The 25,085-nt window shown below is 41.4% G+C and overlaps 1 protein-coding gene across 1 annotated transcript in view; it reads right to left on the bottom strand.

The window, feature by feature from the left end:
• Positions 1-25,085, bottom strand: part of LOC124613770 (hemicentin-2-like) — a 653,652-nt gene that overhangs the window by 120,472 nt on the left and 508,095 nt on the right. The window contains exon 7 of the mRNA XM_047142487.1: positions 10,988-11,132. Coding sequence (XP_046998443.1) covers positions 10,988-11,132 — 145 coding nt within the window. The remainder of the gene's footprint in view (positions 1-10,987; positions 11,133-25,085) is intronic.

Below are 25,085 nucleotides of genomic sequence, written 5' to 3'. Positions count from 1 at the left end.
CTGCAAGAGAGGCGCTCTGTATCGCGGTGTAGCTTGCTCGCCAGGTTTCGAGAGGGTGCGTTTCTGGATGAGGTATCGAATATTTTGCTTCCCCCTACTTATACCTCCCGAGGAGATCACGAATGTAAAATTAGAGAGATTAGAGCGCGCACGGTGGCTTTCAGACAGTCGTTCTTCCCGCGAACCATACGCGACTGGAACAGGAAACGGAGGTAATGACAGTGGCACGTAAAGTGCCCTCCGCCACACACCGTTGGGTGGCTTGCGGAGTATAAATGTAGATGTAGATTGTAGATGTGAATTGGGGTCCACTTCTTTATTTTGATCTGTAAGACATCATGCTCGAAAATTAGTAGAATCAGGCCCGCGTGGAGAATTGAGCTAACAGAGTTAGAGATTCGCAGTGCCAGAAACACAGATATGTGACGGAAACAGGCTCAGAAATAAGCTGACGAACTCTCGGTAGACTGCAGAGATGATCAGTCGTTCCACAGAATCCGTGGCAGAGGAGGCAACTTTATCTATGGAACCATAGCGTAGTGTGTGAAGTAACCAGGAATTATGTGGCGGCTTTTTCTGGATATTTTACCAAATTATGTAAACCTCTACCAGGATATCTGCGGGGAGCAATGCCTCTGACGTGCTGTAAGGAGATTGAACGGTCACTTTGATTTCTTTTGGGTTTACAGGATCATGGTGAAGTGTTTGATCCGATTGACAAGCGGTTTTACCAACTTTTGTTTCTGTTAAGCATTAGGAACTGCTGGCCGGAGTGGCCGAGCGGTTCTAGGCGCTACAGTCTGGAACCGCGCGACCGCTACGTCGCAGGTTCGAATCCTGCTTCGGGCATGGATGTGTGTGATGTTCTTAGGTTAGTTAGGTTTAAGTAGGTCTAAGTTCTAGGGGACTGATGACCACAGCAGTTAAGTCCCATAGTGCTCAGAGCCATTTGAACCGAGCATTAGGAGCAATCTTTGAAGGAGGCGATACAGAAGACGTTCTTCTTTTTGGAAGTTAGGTGATCAGTATGTAAGGATAATTTGTACACACCGGTTTGCCATCAACTGATGGACAAGGGTTACATTCGTGTTCAGTCACACAGTGAACCACTGGAGAGGTATGTTAAAAGAGTGAAGGACACTCTTAGATATATGATCTCAGATTTTAAGGAGCATGAGATAGTTTGTACGAGTAATAATATGAAAGGAATGTGCCGTAGCAATGAGTGTCGAGTCGCTTTTATTGAGTAACCCAGGAGCTTCCAGCAATTGTGAAGATAGGTTTTGGCGGCGCTGGCAATGCGTCACACCAACGGGCCATGTGCAGTGTGCGCGTTATGGAGTCGGTAACTATATGTGAGTGGTATGTCAGGCAATAGATCATGCTTATCAGATATCAGCTGTTACTGGTGCCAGGTTAAGGGTCACCTTGACGAGAGACTGCCCGCAGCAGAGAAACCGGTCCTGTCTGTGAGAAGAGGTGAAGGATGTATCGCCTTGATTCCTATTCTGGAAACAGATCTTGATGAGGCTCCATTACCTGCTCTCGCTGGTGGGATAGACACTTGTACGGAAGCAAATTATTTGTAAATGCAATTGGCGTGGGGGTGTTCCGATTAATGTACTGAGACAATATTACCTCGTCAGTTAAAGCCAAGATGGCTTGGAATTTGTCGGTTCTCGCTGTTCTGGTGGCGGATATTATCCGACATGTGGGCCTCATTCTGGGTTTTCTTTTGGCTTTGGTAGAGTGCATACATAGACTTCTGTAAGCACTCGGCGTGAAAATGGACCAGGAACCAAATGACAGTGGTCACGATGAATGCTGCTAAAGGAGGCAATTACAACTTAAGTAATTTATCTCCTGAATTTCTTTGTCGGCTTCCTCAGCTTGTAAACAGTTTACGAATGTCTGACAGTCTGGGTAAACTGGGAAGAGAAGAATATAAAAGCTTACAGACAATATCCCTGTAAAGCGCCCACCATATCCACTGCCGCCACCTCAGATTAAGCAGATTAAGGCTGCTGTACGTGGAAAGTTGAAAGAGGAAGTTACTAGGCTATCAAAACAACCCTGTTCTTCCTTCGTCTTTGTTGTATCTGAGGGCCTGTAAGTAGTGCCTTCAGTTGTATATTATCGAGCCTTAAAGAAAAAAAAAGTGGTTCATCAATCATACCACTCAGTTTTCGGCTGATTTCAGAAGGCACGTATTTTTACTTCTCTCGAACTTAAGCACAGATATTGAAGATTCAAATCTTGTTTTGGCTTTTGCCAAGGATTGAAATCCGTATCAGTACAACAGAGTCCCATTTGGGATGTCTATTACTGCCATCATCCAATCTAGAATTTTCGACGAAGTGTGTCTGCATATTACTTTAATGGAATGGTAGTTTTTAACAGAAGTCTTAGCACAAGTCTTGAGCATATGAGCGTATTAGGAAAGTCCTTCACCATCTTCGCACTGCTGTATTCACTGTTGATCCATCAAATATGATCTTTGCGCAACCCGAAAGATCCTTTTCAGGTTACGTAGTCTCTGCTCGGGGTGTCAGAGTGTAGCAAAGCCGCACTGAGGCCATCCAATCATGCACACCTCAAAAGATTACGGAAGGACTAACGCTCTTTATTGGCGTCAGTATATTTCGGAAATTTAATCCCGACTTTGCTCTGGTCACAGACCCTTATTACCTCAGTTTTTCATGTTGGTTTCGTTAATTTAATCTACTTAACACAATGAGGGAAAGACTCGTAACTTGGATAGATATAAATATCTGCGAGAATGGATAGAAACTGGGCTGGCAGAAAAAGCAATGGGAGCATGAATAAACGAAATGAATTTAGCTTACAAATTAACTATGAACATCTAAGATAAGAAGAATTTTTCGATCACTGCAGAATGAGGTATTAGCATAAAGTCGTTCGCTCTAAAGCCTTAGAATAACTTCTTAACGTCGTAGGAACAGGAGTACTTAAGAAACCTGAACTGATGGAACGAAAAATTTCCAAGAGGATATTGCGTCCTCGAAGAAGAAATGGTGGTCAGTTTAGAAGACGAGTGAACCAAGTACTGTAAATCAATATGGGGATAATGTCGGGCATGATCAGGAAAAGGAGTTTGTATTCGGACACAACCTTAGAATGGACCAACGAAGGTTAACACAGCCAATTATAGAATTTTTTGTGAATAATATAACCAAAGATACGCTGGATCCTAGTGGTACAAAGGGATCTGTAGAAGCAGGTATACTGGAGTTGGAGATAAACAACACGGTGAATTTTTTATCACAAATTTAGGTTTTCACAGATTTCAAGGAGAGAACCAGACCGAGAACCAAATCATAATCAACGGAAGAGAGAAGAAATATGTAAAGTATAAGGATGAAAGAATACTTGACAAGAATAATGACAAGAAACGCAACTGACGCGAATAAACGTGGTCCTCAGGTGGTCAAAACTGAAGGAAGAAGAAGGAGGAGGACGAGGAGGAGAAGTATTCTGACTCATTTGATGCTGCCCGCCAGAGTTCCTCTTCTGGGCTAACCTCTTCATCTACATTGAAAGTTGTGTTACTGAGACTAACTCTTAGTTTTGATCTGGCAGATGAGTTCTCAATCGTGTTGCACACCTCTCAATACGGCACCACCACTCCTAACTGCTATCACACACATATCACAGAGAGAGAAAAAGAACTCCAGATGATTAGTGTACGAATAAAACTAGCTTTCGTAACAGCAGTTAGTAACAAGGGCGGAGCCAGTCGAGTTAATGGAAATGGTCTCCGCAGTGAGAGTTTGTTCATTTAAATGCTAATGCGACCGCGTAAGAAGTAAATGGAGACAGGTCACGATAAGTTGTGACTAAATGCGAGTTAAGTTGAATACTCTCCGCAGCATTTTTATCACTCCATTTTCTTGTATTTTTCTATTATGTTGAAATGCGACTAAATATTGTTTTAACTTACTTTGGAGTGGTCCGCTGAAAAACCTAAAGAAATGTAATTCGTCCCCGAAAGAACGGACTCATAATACATTTGTTCGATACTTAGGTAACGATCGTATGTTCGGTACCCTTATGAGGTACAGAGGATCACGAGAGGACTGACAGAAGACCGGTGTTAATCGTCACGGGATAGTTTTGTAAGCTCAAGATCGTTATGGAAATAAACTTCATTGGTAATGCCCAAAAGACAAGCGTTGTGCATCAGGGGGAACTGATGTTTTAAACTAAGAAACCGTACGTTTCACGAAGCGATAGGTAATGTATAACTTCTTCCGACATGCCTCTCGCTATATGATAGCCATGATGGAATCAGGGAAACAATAATTAACATGGATGCATACCTACAGTCATTCTACCCATGATTCGCAAACTGTAGAACAAGAAACGAGGGATTTGTAGCCGGGGGGGGGGGGGGGGGGGGGGAGGGGGCGACGATAGTGAGACAACATGTTCCCTCCGTCACACACCATAAAGTGGCTTACGAAGAGCAGATACAAACGTAAACTACGGGGAATGAAATCCTACAATTCCCAATCCCTTTTCTGAGAATACATATTTTCTTTTGCAGAGAACGACATATGGTGAATGCAGTAACACCTACAGCAAAAAACTGTATTGTCCGCTTTCAATTTTCGTGGGTTGCAGATTGCGATATAAAATTGACAGTGAGTAAAGATTTTTCTTCAGGTTATTATAAACACGCACTCTATCGATATTCGATTACGACAAATTATTTAGCACTGATGCCACTCTGTATAAGTCAGCTTGAAAACCATTTGGCTTGTAACAAAAGACTTGATTCATTTTAGTAAATAAAAAGGAAATGATATCGCTGGACAAATGGACTAATTTCCGAGGTACCATCTGATGAACGATGGTGTAGGCATGTATTAAGCAGTTTAAAGCGGAATTAAAATTCACACAGCGGCAGATTACGAGGAACACGACGGGAAATCAGAAAATTAGATATCGTATGAATGGTGAACGACAATCATTCTTCTCATGAACTTTTCCGTGTTAAAAGAAAGGGTGAAATCATAGTGGAGCCAGCCATGGACTTGCAAAGTTTTCAGCCTTCGGTATGTGTCGGGGTACGCCTGAGTAATGTGGATTCGACCCATAGATGTCACGAGAGGCGAAACTGCTAGTATAAACTCAAGTGGAGTTATTGCGTTACCAGTGCAGACGTACTAAAAGCAGAACGAGTGGGTCAGGAGAGCTGTCTTCGAACGTAGACTAGTCATTGAGTGTCACCTGAGTAACAGACCAACGAGACACATTTCATCCCTTCTAAAGCTGCCTAAGAGCAGTGCTGCAGATGTGATTCTGAAGTGGAAACGCGAAGGAAGGACTAAAGTTGGATCAAGACCAGTCAGACCTCGTGTACTGACGGACAGGGACAGTCGTGCACTGCCAACGACGATTGCAAAAAATCGCAATAAATCAGCAAAAACAATCAGACGTCAGATTGAGTTAAAAAGAATAGGGTACAATGGCCGATGTGACGATGTGTACTGAAGATGTGGTGCTATGGCACAGGACATTGTTCGTGGGTTCTGCGTGGTCTCCTTATTGGGCTTAAGTAAACTGTACATGCGGAAGAATTGGAATACAAGTACAGCACTGCGTGCTACGTACGGCCGCGGAAAAGTGCGAGAAAAAATAGTTGTTTGTATCAGAATAACAATGCAGCTGGTCAAAGCAGCATCTGTGAGGCGATGGTATGTCGACATTCCTGAAATGGACTGGGCTGCCCAGAGCCCCGACCTCAACCGAACTGAAAACCTTTGAAATGAGTTTTTACGCCAGTTCCCCTCCAGACCCCAGCGTCTCTATTCACTGCTTTCTGTGGTTACAGAGAACGGGATACCACTACTCTACATACATTTATACACCTCACTGAAAGTGTTGTAGTACAGCCGGATTGGAAGGCAGTGGGAGTGAAAGAACCATTAGGAAGATCTTAAGTAATAAGTCATTTATTGGCCACTTTTGCCTTCTAAAGGGTCAGGCCTAGGGAGACGAGAGTGAGCCAGAGCGTAGTCAGGGGCGAACCGTAGTTCACATAGTTAAGGAAAAGCGGTGTCTGGAAAGACGAAGTGCGCGGTTCCGCAGCACCAGGAAAGGCAGGAGAAGTTGACTGCTACAGGGTGCGCGATCGAGAGAGCGAGGCAAGGTGGCGGGCAGCCGGGTACATCCAACACGGCCACGCGGCTTCCTTCGCCCTGATTGGTCAGAAGCCGAGAAACCCGGGGGGCGGCATTGAAATTTCCAGATCGTGGTCTCATCAGCGTCGCATAGACAGCGTTGCTTCGTCATTGCATGAGGGAAACGCATGATCGAGATGCGAACTGACTTGCTGTTGCCAGACCGTGGGATGGAATAATTACAGGCAGCCGACACTGCCAGCTACGGCTTGAGAAGTAAATGACTTTTAAATGTGAATAAAAAGTAAAATAAAATCCACCACTATCGGTCTATTTTCTGGCTCATCCTTACAGTGTCACTAGAAGAGTTCAATCAGCCATAAACACTGAGGGTGGTCACACCTCATTTTAATGTCCACTGATAGGTGTCCGTATATTTTTCGACCAAATAGTGTAAATAACAAACTACTTAAAGGTATAAAGTTAGTTAATTCCGTCTTAAAAGATGTTCACTGTCCAGGACCAAATATTTTTAGTAATTTACCAACAGCTACAAAAGTTTTGCTACTAACAAAATTTAGTTAAAGACGAGCCAAAATTTTTTTATTGATGTTCAGTTCCTTCCGCTGTTTTGATGAAATTGTTATTAATATAATAAATAATGTGTCACTTAGAGTCCGACTTCTGCATATCTTCCGTGAAGCAGTGTGTTCAATTTAAGTAAGTGTTGTAAAAAGCTTACCGTTTGATGACATTTGACTGTTAATAAGACATACCTTACTTAGCTTATGCACCTTGATCCTTATACGTTCACATGTTGGCGACAAGTTTTTTGTTGATTCTTAAATGAGAATACATTACAGATTTTTAAACTTACTCCGTATCGATGAGGGCCACTTCACATAAGGTCTTTAATAATGTAATGTATATTCTAATTTTTAACATGTGCTGCATCGTAGAGGAATTTTTCTAATGGACCCAGGAAACAGAAAGTACGTCTGATATCATCTAATTTATTCCTGATCAAAAACCTATCTTTTACTATGGATTGTTGTAGTTGTAGGTGTTTGTGATATAAAATCGCTGTGTAAGAATTTTTCATCATATAAGTGTGTCGATTTTCCGTTTGTTTTAGATCTCATTCCAGTCTATATGCATCAGTTTCAAAAACATTTTCGGTATGACAAAAAACTAGCCTCTTACATAATTAGTTAAAACGAAATAACATCGTTGCACAAAGCAACTGACTACCGCACTAACCTCTAATTAACACTGATGTCTAAATGCACATTCAGCATGTTTTATCATCTTTTTAGCTTGTATGTAGGAGAGCAGTACTTAAAAACCAACAACGTTGTGGATATAGATTGATGACACATTCATAGTTTGGCTTCACGGCAACGATAAATTAAGGCGTTTATAAAAATATGAAGCTTACCACGTAATATAAGTTGAATAACTGCTTACCAGTTTTGGATCTACGTATTAATTACTCTTAGATTGAGAAGGGTGGGTAACAATGTATGTACCGTAAGCTCATTCATACCGCTCTTGGGACATGTTTCGTCAAAACATGAAAGAGTAATGAAGGAGTAAAAGTGGATGTGACCTTTCGACCACCGACCAAGACTGCAACTGGTATTTATAACGTTTCTATGTAGTTCGGAAAAAATTACATAGGAATAACAATACAAACCGTACACAAAAATGAAACGAACACTAAGAGACACACCAGCGTTCTGGAGCCTGACAGATCTTCCGATGATAAACCTTACGTTACTACTGGACATTCCATAGATTACAGCAAAGTCAAGATACTGGCCATAACATAATCCAGTTGCTATTCTGTTCTCAAGGAACCGATGGCATTACAATCAGTAGACAATCCATTTAACAGAGAAGGAAGATTTCAGTTCCATGAAAGATGAAAAACACTCCTCTCATGTCTATGCTCTCTGAGTAATTATTGTTCTCAGTCTTTATTGGCTGACATCCTAACACATAACTTGTACAACGCCTGACAAAGAAATTTAGGAACCCAGAAGACATGGTCCGATGTTAGTATATAACGGGCAGTCAAATTTAAAAAAACACATGAAAAAAATTAGCAAAGGGTTTATTATTTCAAAGCCAACAGTCTTGCTGCAGTAGTCCTACCACTTCCCCCCAGAGCACCGAAGTTAAGCGCTGTGGGCTGGGCTATCACTTGGATGAGTGACCATCTTGTCTTCCGAGTGCTGTTGGCAAAAGGGGTGCACTCAGACCTTATGAGGCAAACTGACGAGCTGCTTGATTAAGAAGTAGCGGCTCTCATCTCGTAAACTGACATACGGCAGGCAGAGTGGTGTGCCGGCCACATGCCCCTCCATATCCGTATCCAGTGACGCCTGTGGTCTGAGGAAGAAATGGCGGCCGGTCGGTACAGTTGGACATTCCAAAGCCTATTCAGATGGTGTTATTATTTCAAAAGTAATTGAAATAACATTTTTCCCACTATGACAGAAGACCGTCAGTGCCATAACTGAAAACTGTTTTCGGCTGTCTACGAAACTATGATTATGACCTGGCGTGCACCTCATCATGAAACGCAAATCGACGGCCACGAATGACTTTCTTCAGGGCTTCAAAAATATGTAAATCACATGGGGGAGAAATGGGGAGTATATGGAAGACGTTAAGGACTTTCGAGTGAAACTTCTGCAGCATACTCGGAACAACCTTGGCAAAATGTGGGGTCGGACGAAGAGGTGTGCGTCTGAGTACCATCATGGGTCCGTGGACAACCGAAAACATTTCTGTGCGAAGGCATTGACCGTTTTGTCTCACAGTGGAATAATTGTATTTACAGTTGTGGCAATTCCTTTTGAAATAATAAACAGTTTACTTACTTTTTTCTGTCACTCTTGTTTCCATTCGACTTCCTCTTATAGCTTTGTACACTTACACACCATCGGCGAATATGCAAATTATAAATTTTGAAATTCTCTGCGATAAGTGAAATGGCCACCAGTATTAATAAGTGATGTTACCAGGCCTGGTAGTCATATATGTGTCGTGAAAGGGATCGTACGTCAACTGATCACTTCGAACGACACAGAGATGTCTCGTATTCATGGGAGACCGCATTATCAACCGCTGAGAAAGTTTGAAAGGGACCTTACTGAAGTCTCCCTTTCACCACATGCTCGGACCGTGCAGAATCCAGATTTGTTGGGCATTCGGATGTGATTTTGGCCCATTGTTAGTCTGCAGCGCATTGTGAGGACAGGCACACTTTTCGTCAAGGTTCCGGCCGACCACACCTGACAACCACATCGTGACACATTCTCATCTGCGCCTGCCATCCGAGGACAAGTAATGGACTCCTTGCAACATTCTTTGTCATCCAGGAGCATTGGTGGGAGACTAGAAGCGTAGTCAGTCGTTAACACCACAACAGGAACGGCTGGGTTTGGAGTAGTGACCGGGAAACACGGACTACTGACGAACAGCGTCGCCTTGTGTACTTCCCCAAATGACCATCATCGGTAAATATGGATGCGACCTGGTGGCCATCTTCGAATGGTTTGGAGTGGAACAGCGGTATTACTCCTGGCATCGCGGTGTGGGGCGGCATCGGGTATGCCTCAGGTCACGGCTGGTAGTAATTGAGGAAAGCATGACAGCAAAATGGTACGTCGCAGACATATTACATCATCATGAGATACAATTCTTGCGAGAGTATGGTGGTGGCGTTTTTCAACAGGACAATGGTGGACGACACGCACCACATATCTGTATGAAGTATCGGCATGGTGGTCAAGTACTGCTGTCCTAGATACATACATAGATGATGGAACTTGTTGAACATGTTTAGACACCCATGTTCATTAGAGATAGCGCAGTAATAAGTCGCTTTGTGCAGGAATATTAATTAGTATTAATTAATAAGGTGAGAGGTCACATTTCTGCTACACCGAAAATGTTTTTATACTGAAGCATATGAACTGGAATTAGAGCTAAAAACAATTGGAAATCGACAAATTATGTGAAGAAAAATGTTTACACAGCGATTTTATATCACAAGCGGCCACATACAGACGTAAAGAATCTATAGTAAAAGACAGATGTTTGGCCAGAAATAAATTACATTTTGTGCTCCTCCGGCGAGAACCCCAGATTTGTCCACGACAGAATTTGTGTAGGACCAGCTCGAGCGCTAACTCCGTCCCAGTGCCAGTATTCATGATGTCAATGAAGCAGTTACAACAGTTGTGGTACAGCTTTAACGAGAAGAAGATTCAACCGCTTTATGAGTCTGTTCCCAATCAAATCATGCATTGCAGACCAGTAGGCCGTGGAATATAATTCCGATAAATTGACTCACACTGCCAAGTCCTCTGTAAAGTTCATGCGTCATTATGAACACTGAATTAACATCACACATCCACTCAACATAAGGCGTTTCATTATGTTTCCTCCTGCACTTCAGGCAATGCGATTAAATTATGAAGGGCGTAATGCATAGGTACTGTAAATCACCTGCGTCGGCGCTTGCTTATATTTTATTCTCGGACGCATCAAGTTTACGTACGATTGATTCTCTTGTGCCGTCTGAATTGTTTTTCGCACATGCGTATTTACTCCTGTATCATTCCATGAAGTGATTTTTAAATGAGTCACAAATTAACTTTCGACTTTCGAAATAGGAGTACGATTACGAGCCGAAATATCGAACGAAACGGTTAAGCAGTCTCGAACGATGCCAATAAAGTGATGGAATGTTGTGTCCGCCGGGAAAGGCATGCAGAGCAGCTGGAGCGTGGTCGGAGCGCGCACAGTGCCCGGCGCCGGCCGCTTACAGTGTATCTGCAGCTGCGCGCCGTCCTCGAGGGCGTCGCCGCCCACGGCGGTGTTCTCGGCTCGGCACGACAGGTGGCGGCCCGCGTCCTCCTTGCTCGCCACCCACGACAGCGTGCTCGTCGTCGTGTTGCCGTCGTTCGACGTCTGCAGCACACACACACACACACACACGATGCAGTATCAGCAGGGAGCAAGTAGCAAAGCACCGTGTTTAGAAGGGCAAAGGTAGCGTCACGTAACGTGCCAACCAGACACCATAGCAACAAAGGGAAACATATGTAGGCGACGTGTTGTGTCTAGAGGATACTGTACATAGGAACACGTGACTATTTCTGCTTGTGCGAAATTTGTAATAATTTCGCGTTCTCCACTTTTACACTACTGGCCATTAATACTGCTACAACAAGAAGAAATGCAGATGATAAACGGGTATTCATTGGACAAATATATTATACTAGAACTGACATGTGATTACATTTTCACGCAATTTGGGTGCACAGATAATAGATCCTGAGAAATCAGTAGCCACCTCTGGCCGTAATAACGGCCTTGATACGCCTGGGCACTGAGTCAAACAGAGCTTGGATGGCGTGTACAGGTACAGTTGCCCATGCAGCTTCCACACGATACCACAGTTCATCAAGAGTAGTGACCGGCGTATTGTGACGAGCCAGTTTCTCGGCCATCATTGACCAGACGTTTTCAATTGGTGAGAGATCTGCTGAATGTGCTGGCCAGGGTAGCAGTCGAACATTTTCTGTATCGAGAAAGGCCCGTACATGACCTGCAACATGCGGTCGTGCATTATCTTGCTGAAATGTAGGTTTTCGCAGAGATCGAATGAAGGGTAGAGCCACGGGTCGTAACACATCTGGAATATAACGTCCACTGTTCAGAGTGCCGTCAATGAGAACAAGAGGTGACCGAGACGTGTAACCAATGGAACCATTACCATCACGCCGGGTGATACACGAGTATGGCGATGACCAATACACGCTTCCAATGTGCGTTCACCACGATGTCGCCAAACACGGATGCGACCATCATGATGCTGTAGACAGAACCTGGATTCATCTGAAAAAATGACATTTTGCCATTCGTGCAGCCAGGTTCGTCGTTGAGTACACCATCGCAGGCGCTCCTGTCTGTGATACAGCGTCAAGGGTAACCGCGGACATGGCCTGCGAGCTGATAGTCCATGCTGCTGCAAACGTCGTCGAACTGTACGTGCAGATGGTTGTTCTCTTGCAAACGTCCCCATCTGTTGACTCAGGGATCGAGACGTGGCTGCACGATCCGTTGCAGTCATGCGGATAAGATGCGTGTCATTTCGGCTGCTAGTGATACGAGGCCGTTGGGATCCAGCTCGGCGTTCCGTATTACCTTCCTGAACCTAGCAGTCGCGATAGGCTACAATCCGACCTTTATCAAAGTCGCAAACGTGATGGTATGCATTTCTCCTCCTTACACGAGGCATCACAACAACGTTTCACCAGGCAACGCCGGTCGACTGCTGTTTGTGCATGAGAAATCGGTTGGAAACTTTCCTCGTGTCAGCACATTGTAAATGTCACCACCGGCGCCTATCGGTTAAATTTCGTGTCTGTAGCACGTCATCTTCGTGGTGTAGCAAGTTTAATGGCCAGTAGTGTATGTACAATATGAGCAAATTATATTATTTGTCTCTCTCATACAATTTCTTTGGTTACTCTTAAAACTGAATAACTTTATTTAAATTGTTTTGTGTAGAGCTACCAATATGTGCAAACGATGTTTTGTTTAAAGTGATTGTTTGCTGTAATGTAAACTAAGTGACCTACACTTACGGTTCTTAGTTATTTTGTATGTAAAAGTTGGTGTGGTTCCCCTCAGGAACGGAACTTGGTAGCGCGCGCAAAATGTGGTTGACATGGATGGAAAGGTGGAAGGTAGAATCAGTCGGGGATGAGCTACTGAACCACCTACAACTCACGACAAGGTTGTGAATTGTGCTGGTGCTGAGAGGGGCTTTTTGTGCCGTTTTCCAGTGTACCAAAGCCTCAGATGGATGCAGTAACTAGCTGGAGTTACGTTGGAATTGATATCTATCATCGCCACCAAGAAATGACAGAGTCCAGTAATTCTACTTGCAAATCCACCTACCAACATGCACTCGCCACCACATTGCGCAATCACTGCAATGGAACAGAAGAATTATAGTAATTTACAGTGAAGCATCAGCTCATAGGATGTTATAGTGTATTCAAATATAAGGTAAATTATAACTGAACTGTTGTACCTACCGTGATTCATCTTCAGTCACATATCCACTTAGGGTCCCTCCCGCGCTTAAGTGCTTACCGAGTATGCTTTATTGAAAGCGTATTAAAATTAACATGGCAATAGAGTGTGCTAAAATTAATATTGTTTGTTGAAAGGATCTTACAAATATCCCAGTTTTGTGTTTCACTGCAGTAAAGGTTCATAACTGCAACTGTGGAGAGTTGCATATTCATGCTTGCTAAGTGCTTGTTTCATTACTGTAATGAAAGTGCTTATTAATAGTGTAACAGGACCCACAGTTTGCCTATTGTGCTAAGCTAAATAACGATTAATAGAAAGACCACTATCTATGATAACAGTAACTTCTTTTATTCAAAGTCCAGTGATAAAATGTTTGTTAGTGAAATACATTTGACTTTCATTCTAAATAGAAAGTTATTTAGCTGAGAGAGACTTAACCTATGCCCAGTTCATAATTTTCCAGTGAACTACATTTACAATTTTTTGTCACATAGGAAAACTCAGAAAAGTAGTGCTGAACCAATGTCCAATTTATGATTCTATAGTGAATATTAATAGTAACGTTATTGAGACTATTCAGTTTGAATAAGCTCTGAAGGTAATAGTGTGTATCGCTATCTGTTATATTTATGCAAATAGTTTGTTCTGTTCTGTCATCTCCAACCTTAACGTGAAAATATACAGGTGCCAGAGTTCATTGCACTCTCGTGTGACAAAAGTATAGGCTGTGTTTGCCCATTGAAGTTACTAATTTTCAGTTTCTTGAACAAGAATGCTACTCATTCTTATACCTAATTAGGCTGGCGACCGTTTTTATTATCGTTTGGCCGCTGTGGATAGGTAAATTATTGTTTGTTACTGTTTAAACATTTACGTAATTCTGACTTTCACTTCCGATAAGCCACCTCCGTTAGGTGTATTACAGTCAACACAACTAAATTCCTCTCAGAGGGTAACACTGCACTGTTGCTTTCTGCCATAACTGCTTTAACAACATAGTACGTTACGCGATCCGCCTCCCACTTAAAGGTCATGGTATAGTAGCCGTGGAAGTGTTATAATGTAACGAGGCAACCAGACACCATAACTGCAAAGAGATGTGTATGTAGGCAACGTGTTGTACCTAGAGAATACTGTACCTAGGAACACGTGATTGTTTTGCGTTTGTGCGAAATTTGTAATTACTTCGCGTTCTCCACTTTGAAATGCTGTACCATATACTGTACTAAAGCTATATGGTGGATATTGTTAATTTTTAAGCTAAAGAATTTTAGAGAATGTCAAATCAATCACCTTTCACCCGTCTAATTTCCAAATTGACATTTTATCAGGCTACCAGTTTCGGCGGTATATTAAGCCATCTTCAGGCCCCTGACCGACTTGTAGGAAAATTCCGACCTCGATTCAGGTCAAAATAGAGGCCGGAACCGAGGTCGGAATCTTCCTACAAGTCCGTTAGGGGGGCTGAAGATGGCGTAACGTATCGCCGAAACTGGTAGCCCAATAAATAATCGTTTGGAAATAAGACGGCTGAAAGGTGTTTGATTTGACATTCTGTACTGAACAGCCGGATCCCGCAACCATCTCTGAGAAGATGGACATACACAGAAAGAATTGTGTGAATAAAGTGCTGTCCGGGGTACCTCTCTTAAGAGTGGCCAGACGCCTTTTCTTTCGTAGTTTGGCAGATATATGAAGTTTCATTTTTGCGATGTGCAGCTAGAGTCAACCCAAACAAATCCTGCACATCTTGTCTTTCGTAAGACGGCCATTGTCGACGTCACGCATCGGTTTTTCCCGTATCAAACAAAATGGATTTTAAATCAGAATTTTACGTGCCTGTTCGATAGAGCGCTTCTAAATTAATCTAGTACTATATTCGTTTTATCGATATGTAATAACGGGGATAATGAAAACGCTAAGAATAAGCAGAACTCCAGCAGCAATTGAGTAGCGCGGTAGCTGTCAGCGTGGGCCAGGGCGGTGATGTCACTGCTGGAATACCGATTGTTCTTCGTGTTTTACGGTCCCCGGTAATACATATCAAAAAAACCAATATCGCAGTAGAGTAATTTAGGAGCGCTTTGTAGAAAAGGCACGTAAAATTCCGATTTGAAGATCATTTTGTTTGATGCGGGAAAAACACACTCATCACGTCGGCGCTGGCCGTCGTATGAAAGAGACGATGAGCAGGTTTTGTTTGGGTCGAATCTAGTCGCACACTGCAGAAACGAAACTGCAAGTATTGGGAGGTTTCTACCCCATTCTGTGGCATCTAGTAGTCAGGCCCACTAGATGAGTGGCTTGCCAAGCGAGTGCAATTATTACTCGTACATCAGAAATATTTTCAATAATTATTATACCCACTGCAACTACGCTTGAATTATGAGCCGTAGTGCCTATCAGTTAAGCTGTAATTTATTCTCGTCCTTACTTCTTAACGCAAAGGAATGGATAACGCATCTGACTAATAGCTAGTGCACGTTTCTGATGGACTCACTCCAACCTTCCTGTGGTATATACTTTATCCAAAGCTTGGACATCCCAGCAAGAAAATGGAGGTTATGGTAAAATACCTCAACAAAATGGCTACCCACAACTCTATAATTAAAACCACTAATTGTTTCATATATCTTCTCTATTATTACAATAAATTCTTTCACACTAATGTTGAAAAATTCCTTGCATTACATTTAAACACAATAGTTAAACAAATGATTCTCCAACCAATGGGCACGACATAACATAAGCATTTTACTATTCTATGGTCTCGTAATGTTTCTTTCTATTGCTCCTGTGCACTTTCTGGACTGGTAAGGAATCTTTCGCTACTTCATTCTCTCCCGCACTCTCTCACCCTCACTCATTAACAACATAACGAATGTACCGACTTTCGTACTATACTAGGAAACATAATGTTTAACCCACCGTACTTGAAACTAATTTGCTACTGTCTCATGCAAATCACATAGATTGAATACACACAATAAATCACACTGTAGTATAAAATACATCTCAAAACAAAATGTTTGGTTTTCTACTCGTTCTGCTTTCCCACATTAAACAATAGTCATCCCAGATTCACACGTCACTGACCCACGTTATAGTTTTCCTATTACAAACTCTGGAGAATTTATGCACATCTCCCTGTGCAACGCACCTCACATGGAGTTGCCGGGTAGATGGCTGACTCACCTTAATTCAGTCTCAGAGTATCTGAATATGAAGTTGGCGTCACCCGAATGTATCTCATAACGGAAGTTTTGGTATCTTATTCATCTCACACACGGATCCTCAGTTGAATTCTGGGACAAGCACTTCTAATTCTTTTTATTGTCTTACAGTCAGATTGAGACTCACACTGTACTCACTGCGTGCAGTGCTCCTCTCTCATTCAAGTTCTGCACACGGAAATCTTAATTATTTTCAACTTAGATTTATTAACGCAAGTATTTCATCTTAATTCTGCCACACGCTAGTATTTTGTATTATAATTACAACACGTGGTTTCTTTATCAGTTCCGAAGAATCCTATGTTCCCCATGAATTTTTATCTGCCTATCTTTTTCCGAACAATTTACATGACCTCCCACCAAAAGTTTCTGAAAAGAGAAATTATTAGTCCATCTACTCTTAAATATTCCACATGCATACCATTTTCATTTAAATTTGTTTTTTTCTGGAGCACACACAGAGCACGTCTTGGCACCTCAGGAACAAGCGACAGAGTGCTGAAACATGGCCGTTCATCCGGTCATCCCGCGCTTCCGCAAAAGTGCAGGAGGACCTTGACACCGTATTGGTCAGCCACATTCCAGGCTCTCTAGCGCTCTGGTATACTTCCTCTCTTTGGTTCGGCGAAAGGTGACCAGAGAACCGCCACAAAGATGATTATAGAATCTACCTTCACTATCTGTGGTCAACAGACAACCAGCCATTCATTCAATTCACAAACATTACCAAACTGGATTCAGGGATCTATTTTAAGGGAGTGCACATATGAATAATTAAACACACAAATTGCCATTCTTTCTTAGATTGGTATCCGGCTTCGGTGTATTAAATAAAATGGTGTTATTGTACAAAAAACGCTGCTCTGACAAGAACAGCAAAGTATGTTGTTGTACATCTTTTCTATGTCGGGCAGTACTGTACCCTTTCAGTTTGTACCAAAATACCACAGGAAATGCGCCTGACATTTCGCAGCAGACAAACCGTATCAAGCATTTTACTCACCTAAAATTCTTTACCTTAACAATTAATAATACCTTCCAAATGGCTTTAGTACAGTATACGATAAAACTCTTAAAACTGAAGAACGCGAGATAATTACAATGCTGCACAAAACACAACCACATATCTAACAACAGCAAAGACAGCAGAAAGTGACGGAGACTGTTTATGGTGGTCTCTGGTATCGCAATAGATTAATGCGAGTCCACTCTGAGAATCAGCACGTAAAATTTCGAGTTAAAAATAATTTTGTTTGTAGCGGGAAACGGACCGACGCTTTACGACGACACTGGATGCCGCATGAAAGACATGACGAAAATAATTTATTTGTGCTGACTCCACCTGCACGTTGGAAGCACGACATTGCAAATACGTATATGCGGAAACAGCAGAGAAAACGAACCTGACGACTCAGAGACACCCGTTGTATCTTTAGAATTGTTTGTATGAAATGTGGACAGTTAAACGTTCTTCGTTGGTCGCGCATCATCTTGTACCTAGGAGAAGAAGGAGGTCTTTTATCAGTGAACATGTAAAACATGCAAATGAACTGCGTTTATTTAATATCTTGAGAATTTTACCTGTCTTGATAATGGAATTTCGTTGCAGTTTTCAACAGCTTCTGTTTCAAAGTATATTCAACTTACCAGTGGTTTTTGAAAACGCTCCTGCTTAAATTCATTTCATTTATTGATTAATGGTGTGTAGATCAGTGACGAAATAACGAAGAGTCCATTAAATACGTAACTGACAAGACTGTAACGCTTTTAATTTCAATAGAATAATTTTTCCTAGGTAAATTATCGTGTTGTACCTTGGGAAATGTTCTCATATATGGGAAAACCTCACTTTGGCGGGGTAATTTTTGCGGCATATGAATAGAAAAAGCCGTCATTTGAAAATGGAATAAGAAATATTAAACTCCTATGGGTGGAGGCCAAAGTCTGAAAAGTGTAACAAGGTACAACACTCTCAACTGCTGTGAAACAGAACGCACAGCTCCTAGGCATATTCATGGATCCTGGAAATGCAAACTAAAATAAATTAGGAAATGCATTTCCCCATCCCAAAATCATTCCACTCTCCACTCATTCCAACGATCCCTCCAAATCGATCTCAAGAAATTCAGCACCCTGTGCTGCCAGTGGCACATTTTTATGAATCATGCAAAATCCCCAACAATAACTCTAGGAAAAGACGCTCGATCGTTCCGTCCCAGCACTCTTTCCTGGCAGTCTGCAGTTGTCTAATCCACATAACTGAAACATGACGTGAGTAGCGGGTAAAACTCGTCACCGGCCAATGTACCTTTCTTGCTGAACTGTTGTATAAAATATGAAACGATTGTAGCCAAGATAGGCAACGCCAGAAGTTGTAAGGGAGAGTTTCCAACAATGTACCCATTCCTAGTTCGTAGCACAGCTACAGAATTCTTACTTTGTAAGTAATCTAGATTTAGTGATGTAATAAAATGAAACAGCTGCAACTGTCCTTTCGATGTTGTTTATTATATAGCAACCAGTGTTGGTGGTTTAGTATACGATCTTCAGCCCTTAACTGACGCTGAAGGTGGTGAACTCCAATCGTATACACGATCCCATCAGTGGTCACCATCCACGAGCTGGCTTCCGTAGACTTCTGTAACAGTGATGTGTCTACAACCATCAACTATCAACTCACCGTTGCAGTAGTCTATGGAAGCCAGCTCGTGGATGGTGACCACTGGTACGATCGTGTGTACTATTGAAGTTCACCCCCCTTCAGTGTCAGTCAAGGGCTGAAGATCGTGTACTGATTCGCTGAAACTGGCTGCTACACAAGAAATAACGTCGGAAGGACAGCTGCAGGTGTTTCATTTTATTACATAAGTGAACGGCTAAGTTCCACAAACATTCATTCAGGATGCACGTACAAAAATTTAGTGAGGTCAGCGAGAGATACGTGCTTAATGGAGCCATACTCTGACATATGAGAGCTCTGCGTTGAGGAACAGATCATCTGAAGACAGGCTTGATTTTGTTGTAAGTTTGTAGGACGTGTATATTTCTATTGTCTGTTGTCAAATCACAATTTATGAAAGATGTTTGTATTTTATTAATAGGATTAAGTAGGAATAATTAATATTTGTTATGTTGGAAATAATTGTGGTAGCAGGGAATGTCTGCACCAAAGTACTGTTGACAAGAGAGACCGCAAATTGATATAATTTTTAAAAGGGCGGGAGAGACCGCGTATGGATACATTTTAAGAAAAGAGCGGGAAAGACCGCGCATTGATACTTTTTGTAATGGTAGCAGGGATTGTCTGCACCAGAAAGTATTGTTGGCAGGAGAAACCGCACTTACGCGTTCATAGGAGTCAGTAGTAAGTCAGTAGTAAGCGAGATGTGAAGCGAGTTGGTAGCAGGTCTGAAGCGAGAGGTTGAGAGGAGTAGTGTGCCTGCCAGCCACCAGCTATGATTTACAAGAGATTATAAACGGATGTACAGAGACATCAACTAACTATTATCATATGAGGAACTAATAATATTGAATTATTTTCTTTGCGAAACTCAAGACAACTGAAGGTATGTTTGCAGAATGCTAGTTGTAAGATTATTGTAAAATGTAAGTCCCATTTGAACTTTTGTAAAATCATTTCATTACCAACAGTAAATATTTTAAGCGTTTTCAGAATATAATAAATTTTTGCCAGCAATGTTGCATTACTGATTATAATCCATCCCAAAAACCATCAACATAAAACTTTGCAAAAATTTTATTGTTGTCAAGAAAAAGTGTAACTATGAATTACGTAACTTCAGTCAAATTAATTAAATAATAACATCAGCTTTGCTAATAAAGATTAACGTCAGCTTTGGTAATAAATACAGCCACTTATTATGCCAGCCCACCATCAGTTAATAGAGTATACTAAACCAGAGTAAGTATATTCATGTCGCAGTTCGATGTAGCAGTCAGATGGCGTCCCAGTAACAGTAAAAAAGGGTAAGGAACAGTTTTGGGTTATTGCAGATAACGACTGAGGGCCACGACGACGACACATTCCATGTTTCGTCAAAATAGTCAGAAAATCACTTTTAATAACCAGCAATTAAATTTGTATGCTATAATTGAGAAAGAGAATAAATTTCAAAGGGAAGATTTCATTTATTATTATTAAGCAAGAGATAGAAATCCTAAGGGAAGGTTACGCGGGTTATTGTAAAAGGGAAGGTTATCATTAACAAAAGAGGTATAGAGGAGACGGGAAGGTTTCAAGTTTTCACCTAACTTATTGTGTACGTGGCGACAAGAATTACCATTATAAGGTAAGCGGAAAAATAAATTTTTATTTATGGGAAACATACATATAATAATCTTAATTGTCAGATATTCATGTATCTAAATTTGTTGTGATTTCTTTGTAGAAAACTGATAGACAGAAAATAGCGACGTCGTCCCGCTATAAGTTTCCGATTTTGTACCATTACAATCACATGCAAAGAAAAATATCTTGCAGTTGAGGATGGCCTTACTTAAATCATTTTGTAATTTAGTCTTAGACTATAATAATATAAACCCCAAAGTGGTACATAATGAAAGTGTGTATCGAAGAAGCTCTTAGCAGTAAAATGGGTACCGGCGTTAAAATTATTGATATCATATTACCTAAGACCTAATTATATTGTACCAGATCTATTTTAATTATTTTATCAACTCATTTATGTACGAAGGGTTGTGCTATCCTGTCATTGCTTTTATACTAAGCAGCTCTAAACTGCGACTCCCAAGCCACTTCAGTTGCAAGCATAGTAAGCTAACGGCAGCCTCTCACGGCAGGTCATTGTGTTTCTCATAGTTTTCTTGTGTTTTTACATATTTTGACGGCGGCGACATAGGCTATAATTTTTTTGTGATTTCTATTCCAGTTTAACAAGACAGTAATGTTGTCTTAGTGCAACTATTAGTACAAAATGTGAAAATACAATAAATGAAGCAAGTGAAAGATAATACAGAATGAGACTGGCAGGAAGTGGAAAATGGCTAAGCGGGAATAGCTAGGAGATAAATACAAAACTGTAGGGACATGCATGACAAGGGAAAATAGATATCTTCATCAGCACCTTTAATAATCTATCTGTTAAATTTTTATTCTACTACATACCAATAACCAGTAAAAGAAAAATTAAGCAGAAGTATTATGAAAAGACAGTTACAAGTAAAATAAATTCTGAAACAGAAGCTATTGGAAACTATAACGAATTTCCGTTTTCAAGGCAGGTGAAATCATTACGATATTAGAAAAACACAGTTTATTTGCAAGTATAAAATGTTTCATTATCTCCTCCTGTTTCTGAATACAAGATGTTGCATGATAATGACTTAACTGTTCACAATATTCTAAAAAATTATAGCATTTAGTTCACGATTAAACTGTGGACGTATAGCTTTAATATATTATACAGCACTTGAATGTGCGGAACGTGAAATATTTAAAAAGGCTACGCAAAGCACAAAATTATGTCTAATAACAACAGAAAGTGTATAAAATGGGGAAATATCATGCGGCGGTCTCTATTACGCTTTCCTTCATCTGGTTCTAAAATCAGTCACTGGACTGAAGTATCGATCAGAAAACACCCTGGACTTCTAGGTACACTATTGTCTAGGTAAAGTCTTCCCTACTTTATTTAGTACATTTTGGCAGTTTAAAATGTCCTTCAGTCTTAACCACAATAGTTCTGTGTTTGCGACACTCGAGCTAAACCCATTGATCTATTTACCGAGGGTAGAGAAGGGCCGTCACACCGTCTCATTCATCTAACAAGAAACTCTACAAATTTTACGAGGGCGTCCTGACAAGCTATGCCTCCGAACTTTTTATGTGAATACTCAAAGCTTTTTAAATGAAACAAGCGTTGTTAACATTGTACGTCTTTATTGTTTATACCTACATGTTTGCAGGTGTCTGCCGATAGAGGGCTTCGATCCGTAGCGTGTAGTGGCGGTGTGTAACGTAACTATATCCGTGCATGAGAAACAGCATGTTGAATTTCGAATTCGAAGAGTTCGTCCACACATGTAGCACCCTCTCCAACCACATACGGGAACTGCAACACTGCAGCATCTGCAACAATTGCCGCGCAGAGTCGCCGCGCGGCCTGATATGCCCTGTGTTGGATTGCGCGGCCCCTCCCGCCGGAGGTTGGAGTCCTCCCTCGGGCGTGGGTGTCTGTGTTTTTCTTAGCTTAAGTTTAAGTTATTTTAAGTAGTGTGTAAGTCTAGGGACCGAAGACCTCAGCAGTCTGGCGTACATTTGAAGATTTTTTGCAACAATCCAATGCATTGGGTTTACGTCATCGATATACTCCATATAGTCCCGACATGACTTCATCCGATTTTCAGCTGTTGGGAAAAGTTAAAGAACACCTTCGAGGACTTGCTTCTCATAGCGATAAAGCGGTGAAAGCAGAGGTGAAGTTGCGGCTTCGTCAAAAAATGGTTCAAATGGCTCTGAGCACTATGCGACTTAAATTCTGAGGTCATCAGTCGCCTAGAACTTAGAACTAATAAAACCTAACTAACCTAAGGAGGCAGGATTCGAATCTGCGACCGTAGCGGTCGCTCGGTTACTGACTGTAGCGCCTAGAACCGCACGGCGACTTCGGCCGGCCCGCGGCCTCGTCAACAAAGACAAACGTTCTACTGTGACACTATCAAGAAACTGTTCACTCGTTGAGACAAAGTTGTTCGTCGCCAGTGTGACTATGTTGAGAAATAAGTGCACAGACATGAAGAATGAAGATGTTAATTGTTAATAACGTTTGTTTTATTTAAATAGCCTTACGAGTGTTCACATGAGTAATTCAGATGCATTACTTTCCAGCACGCCCCCGTAAGTTACGTTAATTATTAAGTGTATGTCTTGAGAAGTCTTACATTTAATATGTGATACAACATTTACGAAAAATTGTAGCACAAATAGTGAATAACAGTGGTTCATGTAGGATAAAAGGAAACAATTTACATCATGAAAAGTAAGCAAGAAAGACTTACATCCTTCAACTTCCGAGGTGTGGTCTCTTAGACGGCGCCAAAATTTTCTAACTCGCTCTCCAAGGCCAGTTGCGGTAGAATACTTCTATACTCTCCCTCAAATTGTCAAGCCTACTATGTTTTTTGTCCGTTGCGTTATCACCTTCTGTGTTTATTGTTGACTCGTGTTATTGATGGGTGTTGGAGTCTTATAGGCTGCGCCCCCTAAACAACGTACCTGTTTCCTTCACTACGGGACCGTATAGCTCAAAATGTGTTCGCACGAATGTGTCAGTTTCAACTTTCCCGAGTTTGATGAAATTGTTAGTCGGCCTACGGAGGAAGGTGTCAGTCATATAGATCAAGAAATAAACAAAAAAAGACGACGATTTTACATTAGCCAGCGATCACAGTTCTGCTATCGAACAAGAGTATCGTTCAGAGGAAGAACTTCAGGAAAGGTGTGATGGGGATCTGTCTGTTTCTTCAAAGAAATAGTTAAAGTGCCTGTTAAAATCGAATTTGTTCTGGGTGTTGATAAGAAAAATGTAGTTCCCAGCAATGAGCGTGAGTTTGGCAGACTTTCTTTCTGTACCTACCGGGTGGAATTTTTATGTGTAAATTTACACCCTGGAATTTTATTTTTATTTGTAACTTTCTTTGCTACAGAGATTGTATAATTTTCAGAATGTGAAATGCTCTAACAGTCAATTTATGTCTACTGTTTAAGAGAACCACACAAAATTATGTGCTTCTGTGTGATAAATAGTAAAATGCTGCAGGCTTTGTTTAGCACAATAAAATAAAGTAGAAGCATTTAACACTTAAAAAATTGTAAAAATAAGTGTTGTATAGCACAAATTAAAAATTTCAAATGCTTTTTGCCTTAAATATCGATTTAAACATGAGAGTCCCAGACACCCCACCTCGTGGAATACGTTACAGAAAAGTCACCTCGCGAGTTAAGGGATATTATGACAAGGTAGAAAAAATGAAAAAAAGGTAGAAATGGGCCAATGAGTACGGGTTGAAAGGCAAAAAAAGAGGTACGTGGTACAACACGAGTGCTGAAGAGAGAGGCAGAGGGAATGTACTGACTGACTGAGAAACGAAAAGAGAAAGTACGGCAACTGGAAATGATGGGAGCATTTGCTTTACTGTTTGATTAAATATTGTAAAGAGAAGTTACGAGGTTGGCTGTCTGAAGCGCTGCAGCTTTTTCTCGTACACCACAAGGCAGTGAATTCTTGTCAGAGTGTGGGGAAGCTTTTTTCAGAGGTAAAGAGAAGCAACAGAAAACGAGTTTGCGAATATTTTGTACGATAGGCACAGCTAGGACACTAAATAACCGAGACCTTGAGTTACGGTTATGATGAGAATTGCTTGATCTCTAATGTGAAGTACTTGCTGGCATGAGCACAGAGAAGCCGATGAAGTAGATGTACGAGTGGTATTTAAAAGATACCAAACTTTTGAAATAGGGCCTTAAACGGCAATCCCAGCGGTAAGTTTAGGCAATAAACTACCGTTAGCCCCGTTTCACTGGCGAGCCACTGTCGCTCAA

This window comes from Schistocerca americana, chromosome 4 (assembly GCF_021461395.2).
Source record: "Schistocerca americana isolate TAMUIC-IGC-003095 chromosome 4, iqSchAmer2.1, whole genome shotgun sequence".
Taxonomy (NCBI): Eukaryota; Metazoa; Arthropoda; class Insecta; order Orthoptera; family Acrididae; genus Schistocerca; species Schistocerca americana.
Note: the sequence above shows the minus strand (reverse complement) of the source record. Positions and strands in the feature narration are given on the sequence as shown.